This window comes from Hypanus sabinus, chromosome 28 (genome assembly GCF_030144855.1).
Source record: "Hypanus sabinus isolate sHypSab1 chromosome 28, sHypSab1.hap1, whole genome shotgun sequence".
Taxonomy (NCBI): domain Eukaryota; kingdom Metazoa; phylum Chordata; class Chondrichthyes; order Myliobatiformes; family Dasyatidae; genus Hypanus; species Hypanus sabinus.
The window spans coordinates 43,304,175-43,319,845 of record NC_082733.1 but is presented as its reverse complement, the minus strand read 5'-3'; the positions used below and the strand labels follow the sequence as shown (position 1 = coordinate 43,319,845).

Here is a 15,671-nt window from a genome sequence, read left to right as displayed (position 1 = left end):
GACCAGGCTGGCAGGGATTAGATGGGCCAATGACCTGTTTCTGTGCTGCAGTTCGCTGTGACGATATTGGCACCATCCATGGACGGGTCAATGGTGTTGGTGTTTTTCGGGGACGTGAGACTGGGTGGCCTTGTCGCTGAAATTCCTCTCTTTAACTCTGGCAGCGCGGGGAGGGGGTCAGGACATGGAACACCTTGATTTCAAAATTGTGGTGGAACCGAAAGATGTTCCTTCGTTCACTGTGATTCTGGTGGCCTCTTCACGGCAGGAGAAAGCAGCGTGGACGAGTGATATCAGCCAGGTGAGTGAATCCTCACAGACAAAATCATAATTATCACCAGTACATGTCGTGAAATTTGTTATGTGGTAGCAGTACATTGCTGTATATAATACCAAACACTGTGAATTACAGCAAGTGTATAAGTTATATTAAATAAGTAGTGAAAAAAATAGTGAGGTAGTGTTCATGGGTCCAATGTCCATTCAGAGAGCAATGGCAGAGGGGAAGAAGCTGTCCCTGAATCTTTGAGTGTGTGTCTTCAGGCTCCTGTACCTTGTTCTCGATGGTAGTAATGAGAAGGGGGCATGTCCTAGGGGTCCTTAATGCCACCTTTTACAGACATTGTTTTTTGAAGATGTTCTGGACAGTACGGGGGTTAGCATGAGGACAAGGACTACTTGGCCCATCATCCCTTTGCCAGCCTGTTGAAAGAGCTTTCCATTCTATCACTCTCCTCCTGCCCTTTCCACTGGCTTTGTGTCAAGGTCCTGGCCCAATTCCTGGGCATGCTCTTGGCTTTTACCCGTAAGATTCTTCAGCACGTGGGATGAGGGAACTGTACCTCCCCCACCTCTCCCTGCAGCACATTTCAGGCTCCCACTCTCTGTAAAGAATGGCCTCACGTATTTCCTTTGAGCTCCCTTCCCCCCCCCCACTTTAAACGCATACCCTCTAGTAAGCAGTTGGATAATTTTCTAGCTGTAATTTCAGTCCTTACATCTCATGAGAGTTCCTTTCCTTTAGAACAAAAAGTATACTTAGATGTAAGAACTGAAATCGCTGGTGGTGGCACTCAAGTCCGAGTTAACATTTCAAATGCAACCTTTCATCAAGTTGTTCAAAACTTTCTGTCCAATGGTTTGTATTTTGATTTAAGATCTGAACTATCTGACTTTACATACTTAACTATTTCTCTCCTACTAGTGCATAGATAACATTCGATGCAATGGTCTGATGATGAACGCGTTTGAGGAAAATTCCAAAGTCACGGTTCCACAGATGATTAAGTAAGTGACGATTGCCTGCACGTGTACTCGCCTTTCTGAGACAATGGGATGCAGAGAGAGGGGCAGGACGGTCGCGCAGTGGTTAGCACAATGCGTTACAGTACAGGTGACCCGGTTTCAATTCCCACCGCTGCCTGTATGTTCTCCTTGTGAATGCATGGGATTCTTCCAAGGGCTCCGGTTTCCTCCCACAGTCCAAAGATGCACTGGTTGGCAAGTTAATTGATCATTGTAAATTGTCCCGTGACCAGGCTTGGGTTAGGAGGGACATTGCTGGGCAGCACGCCTGTACCTCGATAAATAAATAAATAATGCCACAGAATTTGGTCACCTATTGTCTAAGTCACTGCGCTAGAAATAGGAGAAGGTTACTTCAAATCCCGCCAGTCAATTGGATCAATCAGGAACCAGAAACGGCGTGGCAGCTTCAACTGTAATCAGACTAACAACCAGGTGAAGACAAAAGTCAGAAATGAAACAGAGTATGTTGCTGGAGACCATTAGAGATTATTTCACCATTTGGCCGACAATGAGAAGGGATGGGAGAGAAAATTGGGACAGCACAGTAGTGTGCCAATTAGCCTAACATTTCCAGGTTTAATTCCCACTGCTGTATGTCAGGAGTTTGTACATTTTTCTCTGTGACCACATGGGATTTTTCCAGTTCCTTCCCACGTTCCAAAAACATGCGGGTTAGTAGGTTAATTAGTCACGTGTAACTGGACAGTGCGGACTCGTTGGGTTGGAAGGGCTTGTTACTGTGTTGTATCTCTAAATAAAATACATGGCAGAATTTTAAAGCTATTTTCAAGTTTGCTTATTATCATTTCCAGTACACAAATGTAAATGAGAATGAAACAATCGTTACTCTGGATCTGATGCAGCACAAAAACATGAAAAACCAATAAATATGAAAGCAATCCTATAAAACACAACATACAAATAACTGAGTGTGGCTCTATCTATACATCAATGTGGTCATTACGGAAATGTATGTATGGGCAGCTCTTCAAGGAATATTGAGAAAAGCCACTCAGAATATTGGGAAAGATAAGCCTTTCCATCCTGTTAAGCCATTTTTGATGAGATTGTGACTGTTCTCTGACTTTAAATAGGCACATCTTCTCTTTTGTATCTTAATACTATCCATTGAAATCACACTTCCTCAGGAATCTATCAAACTTTATCTGGAACTTTAGTCTGAACTGTATCGTCTTGATCGCACTGGCAGTGCCAGCCTTTGAGATCATCACTCTGGTTTTGTTGTAACCGGCAGGTCTGACACCAGCCTTTACTGTGACGATGTGGACATCAGGTTCAGCAAGACTCTCAACTCCTGCAAAGTTCTCCAGATTCGCTATGCAACCGTGGAACGTCTGCTGGAACGCCTGACTGACCTGCGTTTCCTGAGTATAGATTTCCTCAACACATTCCTGCATTCGTACCGTGTATTCACCACGGCCGATGTGGTGCTGGACAAGCTCATCGCCATTTACAAGAAGCCAATAAGTGCAATACCTGCAAGGTGACATCTGTGTGTTATTGTATGACGCATTGAACCCACTCTGTGTGTCTGTGTGCCAATGTATGTGTGTGTATGTTTGCATGCACATATGCATTTGCTTGTCTGTGTGTGTGCATAATGCACGTTTGTGTGTTGATGTGCAAACATGTACGTGCAAGTGAAAAATAATTATTCTGATTACGTGATCAGCGATGTCAACAAAATGTTCATAAAATAGTCTTCACTGGGTACTCAATAGAAAACATTCAGTTCTCAGTCTCCAAAAACTGTTTGCTACTAATAACTCCTGGTGTGGCAGATTTCTAGGACATGTCCACATGACAAGGGTCACTCCTCCATGTGACTTACCTACCCTACCATCCCTCCTCACCTGGATCCACCCATCACCTGCCAGTTCCTGCTCCATTTCTTCCCCTCATCACTTCCCTCATCTCACCTGACAATCACCACTCCCTTTCAGTCCAGTGAACGGTCTCTCAACTGGAAACGTCAACTATCCATTTTCCTCCATTGACCCTCTCAGTTCCTCCAGGAACTTGCTTGTTTACCTCCAGACTGCAGCATCTGCAGTCCATTGTGTCTCTACCACAGCGGCTTACTTCTTCATCATCTTCTCTTCAGGACAATCACAACAGAGTGTAGTTAGGTACCTGAGGAATTATTGAGATTGTTATGGCTCCTTTTACAGAGAATCACAAGCATCGTCCATTACAGTTGTCCAAAAGGGCTAATGGTAAAGAATATAACTCACTTTTAAGGTGACTGGAGGAAAATACATGGGGATCAGAGGCAGGTTTTTACATGGATGTGTGGATAGAGGCAGATATATTATTAAGAAGCTCTTAGATAGACAAATGGATCAGAGAAAAGTGGAGAAGCATTAGATTGATCGTAGAGTAGGTTTAAAGGTTGGCACCACATTGTGGGCTGAAGGGCCTGTATTATGCTGTACTGTTTAGTGTTCTGTTCAGCAAAGTGTGTTCAATTTAATTGTAACACACACAAAATGCTGGAGGAACGCAGGTCAGGCAGCATCTATGGAGTGGAATAAACAGTCAATGTTTTGGGCTGAAACCCTTCATCAGGATTCACAGTCAACCCTAATTGTATAATACTTTTGATTAAATGAAATGCAGTCGTTATATCTCGGCAACCCTACTAACATTAGATTTCCTCTCAAACACAGGTCACTTGAACTCTTCCTTGCAAGCAGCCAAAATAACAAACTCCTGTACAGGGAGCCCCCGAAGTCCCCACGAGCGAGCCGGAAATTCTCCTCCCCTCCGCCCCTTTCTATTTCGAAGACGTCGTCACCAATTCGGAGGAGGAAGCTTTCTCTTAACATTCCCATTATTACTGGAGGCAAAGCCCTGGATCTCGCCAGCATGACCTGCTCGTCCAACGGCTATGCAAGCATGTACTCCTCATCGTCCCCCTTCAGCAAGACCAGCCTGGACATCAACAAGCTCTACTTGTCCAGCAACTACTCCAACAAGATTTCCAATGAACCCGAATCCAAATCAGACAAAGCTGAAGATTCTGCTCTGGGCAAAGGAGGTGAGTTGTCAGCACCAACAGCATTAAAAGTTCAAAGTAAATTTATTATCAAAGTACATATATGTCAGCATGTACTGCCCTAAGATTCAGTTTCTTGTGGGCATTCTCAGTAAATATAAAGAAACACAATAGAATCACTGACAAACGGCACCCAACAGGACAGAGGAACAACATGTGTGCAAAACACAACAAACTGTGCAAAACAAAAGCAGAAAATCAATCAAAATAATAATAAATAAATAAGAGATAAATATTGAAAACATGAAACGAAGAGTCCTTGAATCCGAGTCCGTAGTTTGAGGGCACACTTCAGTGCTGGGGTGAGTGAAGTTGAGGGAACCTGTCCTCTTTGATTCAGGAACTTAATAGCTGAGGGATAATAACTGTTCCTGAACCTGGTGGTGTGGGACCTGATGGCTGAGGGGTGATAACTGTGGGACCTGATGATTGAGGGGCAATAACTGTTCCTGAACCTGGTAGTGTGGGACCTGATGGTTGAGGGGTAATAACTGTTCCTGAACCTGGTGGTGTGGGACCTGATGGTTGAAGAGTAATAACTGTTCCTGAACCTGGTGGTGTGGGACCTGATGGTTGAGAGGTAATAACTGTTCCTGAACCTGGTGGTGTGGGACCTGATGGCTGAGGGGTGATAACTGTGGGACCTGATGATTGAGGGGCAATAACTGTTCCTGAACCTGGTGGTGTGGGACCTGATGGTTGAGGGGTAATAACTGTTCCTGAACCTGGTGGTGTGGGACCTGATGGTTGAGGGGTAATAACTGTTCCTGAACCTGGTGGTGTGGGACCTGATGGTTGAGGGGTAATAACTGTTCCTGAACCTGGTGGTGTGGGACCTGATGGTTGAAGAGTAATAACTGTTCCTGAACCTGGTGGTGTGGGACCTGATGGTTGAGGGGTAATAACTGTTCCTGAACCTGGTTGTGTGGGACCTGATGGCTGAGGGGCAATAACTGTTCCTGAACCTGGTGGTGTGGGACCTGATGGTTGAGGGGTAATAACTGTTCCTTAACCTGGTGGTGTGGGACCTGATGGTTGAGGGGTAATAACTGTTCCTGAACCTGGTTGTGTGGGACCTGATGGCTGAGGGGCAATAACTGTTCCTGAACCTGGTGGTGTGGGACCTGATGGTTGAGGGGTAATAACTGTTCCTGAACCTGGTGGTGTGGGACCTGATGGCTGAGGGGCAATAACTGTTCCTGAACCTGGTGGTGTGGGACCTGATGGTTGAGGGGTAATAACTGTTCCTGAACCTGGTGGTGTGGGACCTGATGGTTGAGGGGTAATAACTGTTCCTGAACCTGGTGGTGTGGGACCTGATGGTTGAGGGGTAATAACTGTTCCTGAACCTGGTGGTGTGGGACCTGATGGTTGAAGAGTAATAACTGTTCCTGAACCTGGTGGTGTGGGACCTGATGGTTGAGGGGTAATAACTGTTCCTGAACCTGGTGGTGTGGGACCTGATGGCTGAGGGGCAATAACTGTTCCTGAACCTGGTGGTGTGGGACCTGATGGTTGAGGGGTAATAACTGTTCCTGAACCTGGTGGTGTGGGACCTGATGGTTGAGGGGTAATAACTGTTCCTGAACCTGGTGGTGTGGGACCTGATGGTTGAGGGGTAATAACTGTTCCTGAACCTGGTGGTGTGGGACCTGATGGTTGAAGAGTAATAACTGTTCCTGAACCTGGTGGTGTGGGACCTGATGGTTGAGGGGTAATAACTGTTCCTGAACCTGGTTGTGTGGGACCTGATGGCTGAGGGGCAATAACTGTTCCTGAACCTGGTGGTGTGGGACCTGATGGTTGAGGGGTAATAACTGTTCCTGAACCTGGTGGTGTGGGACCTGATGATTGAGAAGTAATAACTGTTCCTGAACCTGGTGGTGTGGGACCTGATGGCTGAGGGGTAATAACTGTTCCTGAACCTGGTGGTGTGGGACCTGATGGCTGAGGGGCAATAACTGTTCCTGAACCTGGTGGTGTGGGACCTGATGGTTGAGGGGTAATAACTGTTCCTGAACCTGGTGGTGTGGGACCTGATGATTGAGAAGTAATAACTGTTCCTGAACCTGGTGGTGTGGGACCTGATAGCTGAGGGGTAATAACTGTTTCTGAACCTGATGGTGTGGGACCTGATGGTTGAGGGGTAATAACTGTTTCTGACCCTGGTGGTGTGGGACCTGATGGTTGAAGGGTAATAACTGTTCCTGAACCTGGTGGTGTGGGACCTGATGGTTGAGGGGTAATAACTGTTCCTTAACCTGGTGGTGTGGGACCTGATGGTTGAGGGGTAATAACTGTTCCTTAACCTGGTGGTGTGGGACCTGATGGTTGAGGGGTAATAACTGTTCCTGAACCTGGTTGTGTGGGACCTGATGGCTGAGGGGCAATAACTGTTCCTTAACCTGGTGGTGTGGGACCTGATGGTTGAGGGGTAATAACTGTTCCTTAACCTGGTGGTGTGGGACCTGATGGTTGAGGGGTAATAACTGTTCCTGAACCTGGTTGTGTGGGACCTGATGGCTGAGGGGCAATAACTGTTCCTGAACCTGGTGGTGTGGGACCTGATGGTTGAGGGGTAATAACTGTTCCTGAACCTGGTGGTGTGGGACCTGATGGCTGAGGGGCAATAACTGTTCCTGAACCTGGTGGTGTGGGACCTGATGGTTGAGGGGTAATAACTGTTCCTGAACCTGGTGGTGTGGGACCTGATGGCTGAGGGGTAATAACTGTTCCTGAACCTGATGGTGTGGGACCTGATGGTTGAAGAGTAATAACTGTTCCTTAACCTGGTGGTGTGGGACCTGATGGTTGAGGGGTAATAACTGTTCCTTAACCTGGTGGTGTGGGACCTGATGGTTGAGGGGTGATAACTGTTCCTGAACCTAGTGGTGTGGGAACTGATGTTTGAGGAGTAATAACTGTTCCTGAACCTGGAGGTGTGGGACCTGATGGTTGAGGGGTAATAACTGTTACTGAACCTGGTGGTGTGGGACCTGATGGTTGAGGGGTAATAACTGTTCCTGAACCTGGTGGTGTGGGACCTGATGGTTGAGGGTAATAACTGTTCCTTAACCTGGTGGTGTGGGACCTGATGGTTGAGGGGTAATAACTGTTCCTGAACCTGGTGGTGTGGGGCCTGATGATTGAGGGGCAATAACTGTTCCTGAACCCAGTGGTGTGGAACCTGATGATTGAGAGGTAATAACTGTTCCTGAACCTGGTGGAGTGGGACCTGATGGTTGTAGGGTAATAATGCCCTCTAGACATATAACGAATCTGGCATTCATATGTAGGTACGGCAAGGACGGTGAAGGAAGATTCCGAGATTGAGCAAGACCTGAGCGATGAGGATGAGACAGAAACATCACCGACAAAATCTCCAACAACTCCAAAAAAACTAAAAACAAAGAACTCTTCGGGTAAGGAGCAATGATTTTGGTGTCAACTAATCAGGGGATCAAACCGAAATGTAGTGACTCTGTAACCTACTCCAAACTGACTTCCCTGTCTCTGTAATCTCTTCAGCCTCCATACTCCAGAAATCTCCCTCCTGGTATGACTCCTCCAGCCTCCAGAACTCTTCCTTGAGGCATGATCACCTCCAGCCCCCAAAATAATACCTCTTGATGTGACTACTATCAGCCTCCAGACACAGAACTCTCCCCGTCAACATGACTACATGCAGACTCCAAAAATTTCACTCTCAATGTGACCATCTCCAATCCCCAGACAAATTCCTTTCACCTCCACCCCTAGAACGCACCCTCTTGACGTGACCACCTCCAGCCACAGAAATCTCCCTCTCAAGAGAACCATCTCCAGGTTGGGATAATAAATCAGCCATAACAATATGACATCTTCAACCCTAACCACTCTTCCAATACCAGCTTCTTCTACTTACTTATCATTTGCCCCACAGGTCCTAAAATCTGGAATTCCCTTCTCAAACTTTCTCCTCCTGTAGGATGCTCTTTAAGATCAGCCTTTGGCCATCTTCCCCATCATTACTTCATGTAACAGTGTCAAATTTTAGACCATAAGACATAGGAGCAGGTTTAGGCAATTTGGCCCTTGAGTCTGCTCCGCCATTCCATCATGGCTGATTTATTATCCCTCTCAACCCGATTCTCCTGCCTTCTCCCTGTGACCTTCGATACCCTGACTAATCAAAAGCTTATCAACCCCTGCTTTAACTACACCCAATGACTTGGCCTCCACAGCCGTCTGTGGCAATGAATTCCACGGGTCCACTACCTTCTGGCTAAAGAAATTCTCCATTTCTGTTCTAAAGGGGGCGTCCTTCTGTTCTGAGGCTGTGCCCTCCGGTCCTAAATTTTGTTCAATAACATTGTCAACGATGAATTCAGATGTTATTTCTCCAACTCAGAGATTCTATATAATTCTTTTTGAGGAGGTTATATTTGCTTAAGTCTGACTCATCAATCCTGAAAGAGATGTATTTCAGGCAGGCTTGCCCCGGGATTGGGGGACAGTCTGTGGGAGGGAGGAAAGGGGCTTGTCTGCTGTTGTTGTTTGTTGCATTCTGTGTTCTTTTGTGAGCATTATGACCTTTTTATGTCGGTGCCAGAAAGTGTGGTGACACTTGCAGGCTGCCTCCAACACGTACGTCGAGTGTGTTGGTTGTTAACTCAAATGATACATTTCACTTGGTGTACATATGATAAATAAATTAATATGAATCTATTTATTTATCTGCTTCATTTCCTTCACTTTAAAAATATCTACTCTTACTTTACCAAATCAGTTACACCATTAATATTTTCTATCAACAATGATATAGTTCTTATTATATAGTAGCTCCATTGCATAGGGTTGACTGAAATCGTTAATGCCGAGGACACTTGAACGTTAAGGAGATCGGGGGTATGGCTTTAGTACAGGAGAGTGGTGCTGAGGAAAGGCAGCTCGTACTTACCCTGTTGAATCGTGAAGCAGATGCCAGGAGCTGAACAGCTTCTTATTGCTTCAAGTTTCTTTTATTTTCTTATGAATAGCTATTATTATATTTTTATTTTTTCTCAGTTCAAGCTGATAAAACCAGAGGTACAGGCATAGCCAAACACACTCATTTCTCAATTGCCAGGAACTTTCAGACTATTCTAGTGGTGTGTAGTATTGTGGCTTTCTGGAGATTTACATAGATATTGCTGTCCAGCCCGAATTGTTCAGTGCTTTGGGATGATGCCAGTTGTAGATATTACTATCGGGACAATGTATACCCTGTACATGTTCCATAGTCTTTCAATTTCCTCTTTTTATTCAGCACATTTCCATTATTATTTTTATTTCTTTATTATTGTATTTGCACACTGATTGAACGCCCGAATTGGTGTGGTCTTTTGTTGATTCTATTTTGGTTATTATTCTATTATGGATTTATTGAGTAAGCCCACAAGAAAGTGAACCTCAGGGTTGTATATGGTGACATATATGTACTTTAATAATAAAGTTACTTTCAATGACTCTCTAAAGAATGACATAGACTACATATTACGTAATTTGGCACAGCCAATATAAGTTGAACCATGTCAGAAACTGATGACTGAAGATAACCAGATTCAGATTTATTGATCATATGTACATCAAAACTAACAGTGAAAATCGTCAATTGTGTTAACAACAAACACAATGCATCAATGCCCCAAAACCTTTGATAAGCACCATGACATCGATGGAAATTGCAACTGGCGCATTCTTGAACCGAACCCCAGCTCCTGCCCCTGAATCTCCATTTACCGTCTCTGACCTCTGACTCTTCCTTATACCTGTCCCTAAACTCTAACCTGATCCCTAACTCCCAAGCTGTCCTGAAAACCATCCCTACGAACCTAAACAAAATGACTATATCTGAGCCACGGCCTCGACAGACAACAGCGCTTGGCGATAGGGGCTGTGGATTACCTATGATCCATCTTATCTCTGCAGAGTTCTCCTTGTTTTCCTACAATAATGGAGTGGTGGTCACGTCCAGTCGGGAGATGGAGAACAATCGCAGTGCACTGTCGGCTACCTCAGCCTTTGCTATTGCAACCGCCGGTGCCAGTGAGGGCACCCCCACCAAGGAGAAGTTCCGACGGATGTCGCTGGCCAGCGCAGGTAGCCTCTGCATTTCAAAACGCAGAATCTGATCTCTTAATGCCGAATCTTGGTAATTGGTTCTAAAAGAACCCAACACAAGAAGGGGGCTGATCTGTGCATTTAAATTCACCGTCACCAGGACATAAACTGGTTGAATTATTTTGAAATGTAGGCAGCAACAGAAACCACGTAAGTTAAGGCACAAACTCAGAACGGAGTCTAGAGTGTTTCAATGGTTAATCAGTACATCCAGAGGGAGAAAATATGTCAGGTGGACAAATGGCTCTCCCACCCCCACTGCTTCTGCGAGTCTCCCCCACACACTGTTACTCCTCTAAGCTGATTCAGTTTAGAGTAGTGGAGATCGAAGTTATCCATGTCATTCAGGAGCCTGATGGTTGTGGGGTAATAATTGTTCCTGATCCTGGTGGTGTGGGACCCAAGGCTTCTGAACCCCCTAGCCAGAGGCAGCAGCAGGAAGGGAGCACGAGCTGGATGGTGGGAGTCTTTGATGACAGACGCTCCTTTCTTGTGGCAGTGCTTCATGTGAATGTGGTCACTGGTGGGGAGGGCTTTGCCTGTGATGGACAGGGTTGTATCCACCACTCTCTGTAGATTTTCCACTCCTGGGCCATCGGGGCTTCCATGTGACGCAACCAGCTCTGATACTCTCCACTGTTCATCTATAGAAGTTTGTCAAAATTGTAGTGCCATGCCATATCTGCATAAACGTCTCAGAAAGTAGAGGCGCTGCTGCGTCCCCTTACAGGACTCATCCCCTGATATGATAACGCCAAGGAATTTAAAGGCACTCAGCATGGAAGCCCAGCACTAAGACCCACACTGAGAAAAGGGTATGTGATCTTTGGTCATAACTTATTTAAGCCTAATACTGCTCAGTCAGGCTGAAGTTAGGAAACCTCCAGTGACACAGAGATATCTAATAAACCCTGAGTATCGAGCTACCATTCAACCAGGCGTTCCCAAGTTGGGGTCCACGGACCCCTTGCTTAATGGTGTTGGTCCATGGCGTAAAAAAGGTGAGAGCTCCTGCATTAGATGACGTGATGAGTTGATATCTGTTGTTCTCTGCCCAATTATTTCCCAATGAATTTCTTAACCGAATTCAGGCTTTCCTGCGGACCAGAGAATTTGTGACAAGGAATTTGTTATCCGAAGAGCAGCTACGAATCGGGTGCTCAACGTGCTGAGGCATTGGGTCTCTAAGCATGCCCAGGTGGGTGTTCGGCTGTAACCACGACAGATTCTGCAGTAACGCACAGACAAAATGCCAGAGGAGTTCAGCAGGTCAGGCAGCATCTATGGAGGGGAACAAACAGTTGGCGTTTTGAACCAAGATCTCTCATTAGAGACGGGAAAGGAAGAGGGCGGGGGGAGAATGCAGAATAATAAGGTGGGGGAGGGAAAGAAGTGGAAGATGGCAGGTGGTGGAGAGGGAAGGTGGGGAGACGGGGGGAGGGGGATGATGTGAGAAGCATGGATACGAAACCATAAATATTTTATAAATGATGCCATCCTGGCAGACGATGCAGGTGGCTTTGATTTAGTCGTATTTAATGGAAGGGGTACCAGAGGAGTATTGTGGGCAATATTGCGAGACCCAGGAACATTAGCTGTTAATTCCTCTTCCCCCAAAGGACTTTGAAGCAAACTCAGAGCTGAAAATGAAAGTGATTGGTTTTCTGGAGGAAGTCATCCACGATCCTGAATTGCTCACTCAGGAGAGGAAAGCAGCAGCCAACATCATCAGGTACATTTCCTAAGCAGGGATACACACCAACAAAAGTTCGCAGCAAAACCGAACCCCAATCACAGAGAGAAGAAATATCTCATCAGGGCAGTCCACGGGGTGCTCCATAGAACCTGTAACATAGAGACTGACCGTCTGTGGGAAAAACCCTGCAGGTTAGCGCCATCGTTTTCTTCTGGGCAGTGTCTTTACAAGATGGGTGACCCCAGCCATTATCAATGCACTTCAGGGATTGTATGCCTGGTGTCAGTGGTCGCATAACCAGGACTTGTGATCTGCACCGGTTGCTCATACGACCATCCACCACCTGCTCCCATGACTTCATGTGAACCTGATCTGATCGGGGTGGGGGGTGGGGCTAATCAGGTGCTACACCTTCCCAAGGGTGACCTGCAGGCTAAGGGAAGGAAGGAGCATCTTACACCTTAAGGTAGTATATGGTTACATATATATTGTCTTTGGTAATCAATTATTTTCACTTTTGGGTTTCACAATCTTGTTGGCCTGGAAGGGCCTATTATCATACTCTAAATAAATAAACACAACAGGTCAACAGAGGACATGAGTTGAGAGTTAGGGGGCAAAAGTTTAAGTGTAACACGAGGGGGAATTTCTTTAATCAGAGAGTGGTAGCTGTGTGGAATGAACTTCCAGTAGAAGTGGTAGAGGCAGGTTTGGTATTGACATTTAAAGTAAAATTGGGTAGGTATATGGACAGGAAAGGAATGGAGGGTTATGGGCTGAGTGCGGGTCAGTGGGACTAGGTGAGAATAAGCATTCGGCACAGACTAGAAGGGCTGAGATGGCCTGTTTCTGTGCTGTAATTGTTATATGGTTATATAGGTTGAGTGTCTTCAGTGGGGTAAGGAGCTGTTGATAGAAACATAGAAACAGAAAATAGGTGCAGGAGTAGGCCATTCGGCCCTTCGAGCCTGCACTGCCATTCAGTATGATCATGGCTGATCATCCAACTCAGAACCCTGTACCTGCTTTCTCTCCATTCCCACGATCCCTTTAGCCACAAGGGCCATATCTAACTTCCTCTTAAATACAGCCAATGAACCGGCCTCAAATGTTTCCTGTGGCAGAGAATTTCACAGATTCACCACTCTCTGTGTGAAGAAGTTTTTCCTCATCTCGGTCCTAAAAGGCTTCCCCTTTATCCTTAAACTGTGACCCCTCATTCTGGACTTCCCCAACATCGGAAACAATCTTCCTGCATCTCGCCTGTCCAATCCCTTCAGAATTTTATACGTTTCAATAAGATCCCCCCTCAATCTTCTAAATTCCAGTGAGTATAAGCCTAGTCAATCCAGTCTTTCTTCATATGAAAGTCCTGCCATCCCAGGAATCAATCTAGCGAACCTTCTGTGTACTCCCTCTATGGCAAGAATGTCTTTCCTCAGATTAGGGGACCAAAACTGCATACAATATTCTAGGTGCGGTCTCACCAAGGCCTTGTACAACTGCAATAGAACCTCCCTGCTCCTGTACTCAAATCCTTTTGCTATGAATGCCAACATACCATTTGCCTTTTTCACTGCCTGCTGTACCTGCATGCCCACCTTCAATGACTGGTGTACAATGACACCCAGGTCTCGTTGCATCTCCCCTTTTCCTAACCGGCCACCGTTCAGATAATAATCTGTTTTCCTGTTCTTGCAACCAAAGTGGATAACCTCACATTTATCCACATTAAATTGCATCTGTCATGAATTTGCCCACTCACCTAACCTATCCAAGTCACCCTGCATCCTTTTAGCATCCTCCTCACAGTTAACACCACCACCCAGCTTTGTGTCATCCACAATCTTGGAGATACAGCATTTAATTCCCTCATCTAAATCACTAATATATATTGTAAACAACTGGGGTCCCAGCACTGAGCCTTGCGGTACCCCACTAGTCACTGCCTGCCATTCTGAAAAGGTCCCGTTTACTCCCACTCTTTGCTTCCTGTCTGCCAACCAATTCTCTATCCACATCAATACCATACCCCCAATACTGTGTGCTTTAAGTTTGCACACTAATCTCCTGTGTGGGACCTTGACAAAAGCCTTTTGAAAATCTAAATATACCACATCCACTGGCTCTCCCCTATCCACTCTACTAGTTACATCCTCAAAAAATTCTATAAGATTCATCAGACATGATTTTCCTTTCATAAATCCATGCTGACTTTGTCCGATGATTTCACCTCTTTCCGAATATGCAGTTATCACATCTTTGATAACCGACTCTGGCATTTTCCCCACCACCAATGTCAGACTAACCGGTCTATAATTCCCTGGTTTCTCTCTCCCTCCTTTTTTAAAAAGTGGGGTTACATTAGCCACCCTCCAATCCTCAGGAACTAATCTAGAATCTAAGGAGTTTTGAAAAATTATCACTAATGCATCCACTATTTCTTGGGCTACTTCCTTAAGCACTCTGGGATGCAGACCATTTGGCCCTGGGGATTTATCTGCCTTTAATCCCTTCAATTTACCTAACACCACTTCCCTACTAACATGTATTTCCCTCAGTTCCTCCATCTCACTAGACCATTGATCCCCTAGTATTTCCGGAAGATTATTTAGGAGGGAGATGACCTCAGGGGACTCCTGCACTACCTGCCTACTGCTACGCTGTCTAGTGGCCACCCCTTCCCTTTCTGCCTGTGTAGCCTTTACCTGCGGTATGGCCAACTCACTGAACATGCTATTCACGACTTTCTCAGCATCGTAGATGCTCCAGTATGAATCCAATCGCAGCTCCAGACGCTCAATGCGGTCTGCCAGAAGCTGCAGTTGGACACACTTCCTGCACACTTAGTCATCAGGGACACTGGAAATATCCCTGATTTCCCACATGCTGCAGGATGAACAAACCACGGGACCGATCTCAGCTGCCATGACCTACCCAATATTTGCCTCAACTTTTGAAACTTTCTCCGTTTAAAGGAACTTAACCGGCCTGACCTTACTTGGAGTGAAGCTTGTCCTCAGCCTCTGCGCGCCAAAGCCTTCCTACTCTGTCTCCCTCTACTCCATTGCCCACTATAACGTCGCCCACTCCGTCTAACTGTTTTCTTTAAATACTCCCGCTGCCTCACGGTCCGACTTACATGCGCTTGCGCAGTCGTGCCCCTGTTAAACTGCCGAAGAAATTTAAGCAGAAAGTTAAAGATGTTGTGAGTTGAAACTGCGCATGAATGGGTTTTGGCTCGAAACATTGAGGGGTCCTCCCTCCCCACAGATGCCACTTGGCCCACTGAACTGATCCAGCAGAATGCGCTCTGCTCCAGATTCCAGCATTGGCTGTCTCTGTTGTCGCCACAGACGGTGATCATTTGGCCCGAATGACTCATCCAGACTCCACAGTTGTTCCTGTCCCACAGACACCTCAATTAATCCCCACCCCCACAATAAT

General features: G+C 45.9%; 1 protein-coding gene across 2 annotated transcripts in view; it reads left to right on the top strand.

The window, feature by feature from the left end:
- Positions 1 to 15,671, top strand: part of rasgrf1 (Ras protein specific guanine nucleotide releasing factor 1) — a 115,666-nt gene that overhangs the window by 69,767 nt on the left and 30,228 nt on the right. For both annotated transcript variants that reach the window (XM_059953061.1, XM_059953062.1), the window contains 8 exons: positions 165 to 301; positions 1,205 to 1,287; positions 2,564 to 2,812; positions 3,999 to 4,369; positions 7,684 to 7,809; positions 10,337 to 10,507; positions 11,620 to 11,726; positions 12,148 to 12,260. In XM_059953061.1, the coding sequence (XP_059809044.1) occupies positions 165 to 301; positions 1,205 to 1,287; positions 2,564 to 2,812; positions 3,999 to 4,369; positions 7,684 to 7,809; positions 10,337 to 10,507; positions 11,620 to 11,726; positions 12,148 to 12,260 (1,357 nt within the window). The remainder of the gene's footprint in view (positions 1 to 164; positions 302 to 1,204; positions 1,288 to 2,563; positions 2,813 to 3,998; positions 4,370 to 7,683; positions 7,810 to 10,336; positions 10,508 to 11,619; positions 11,727 to 12,147; positions 12,261 to 15,671) is intronic.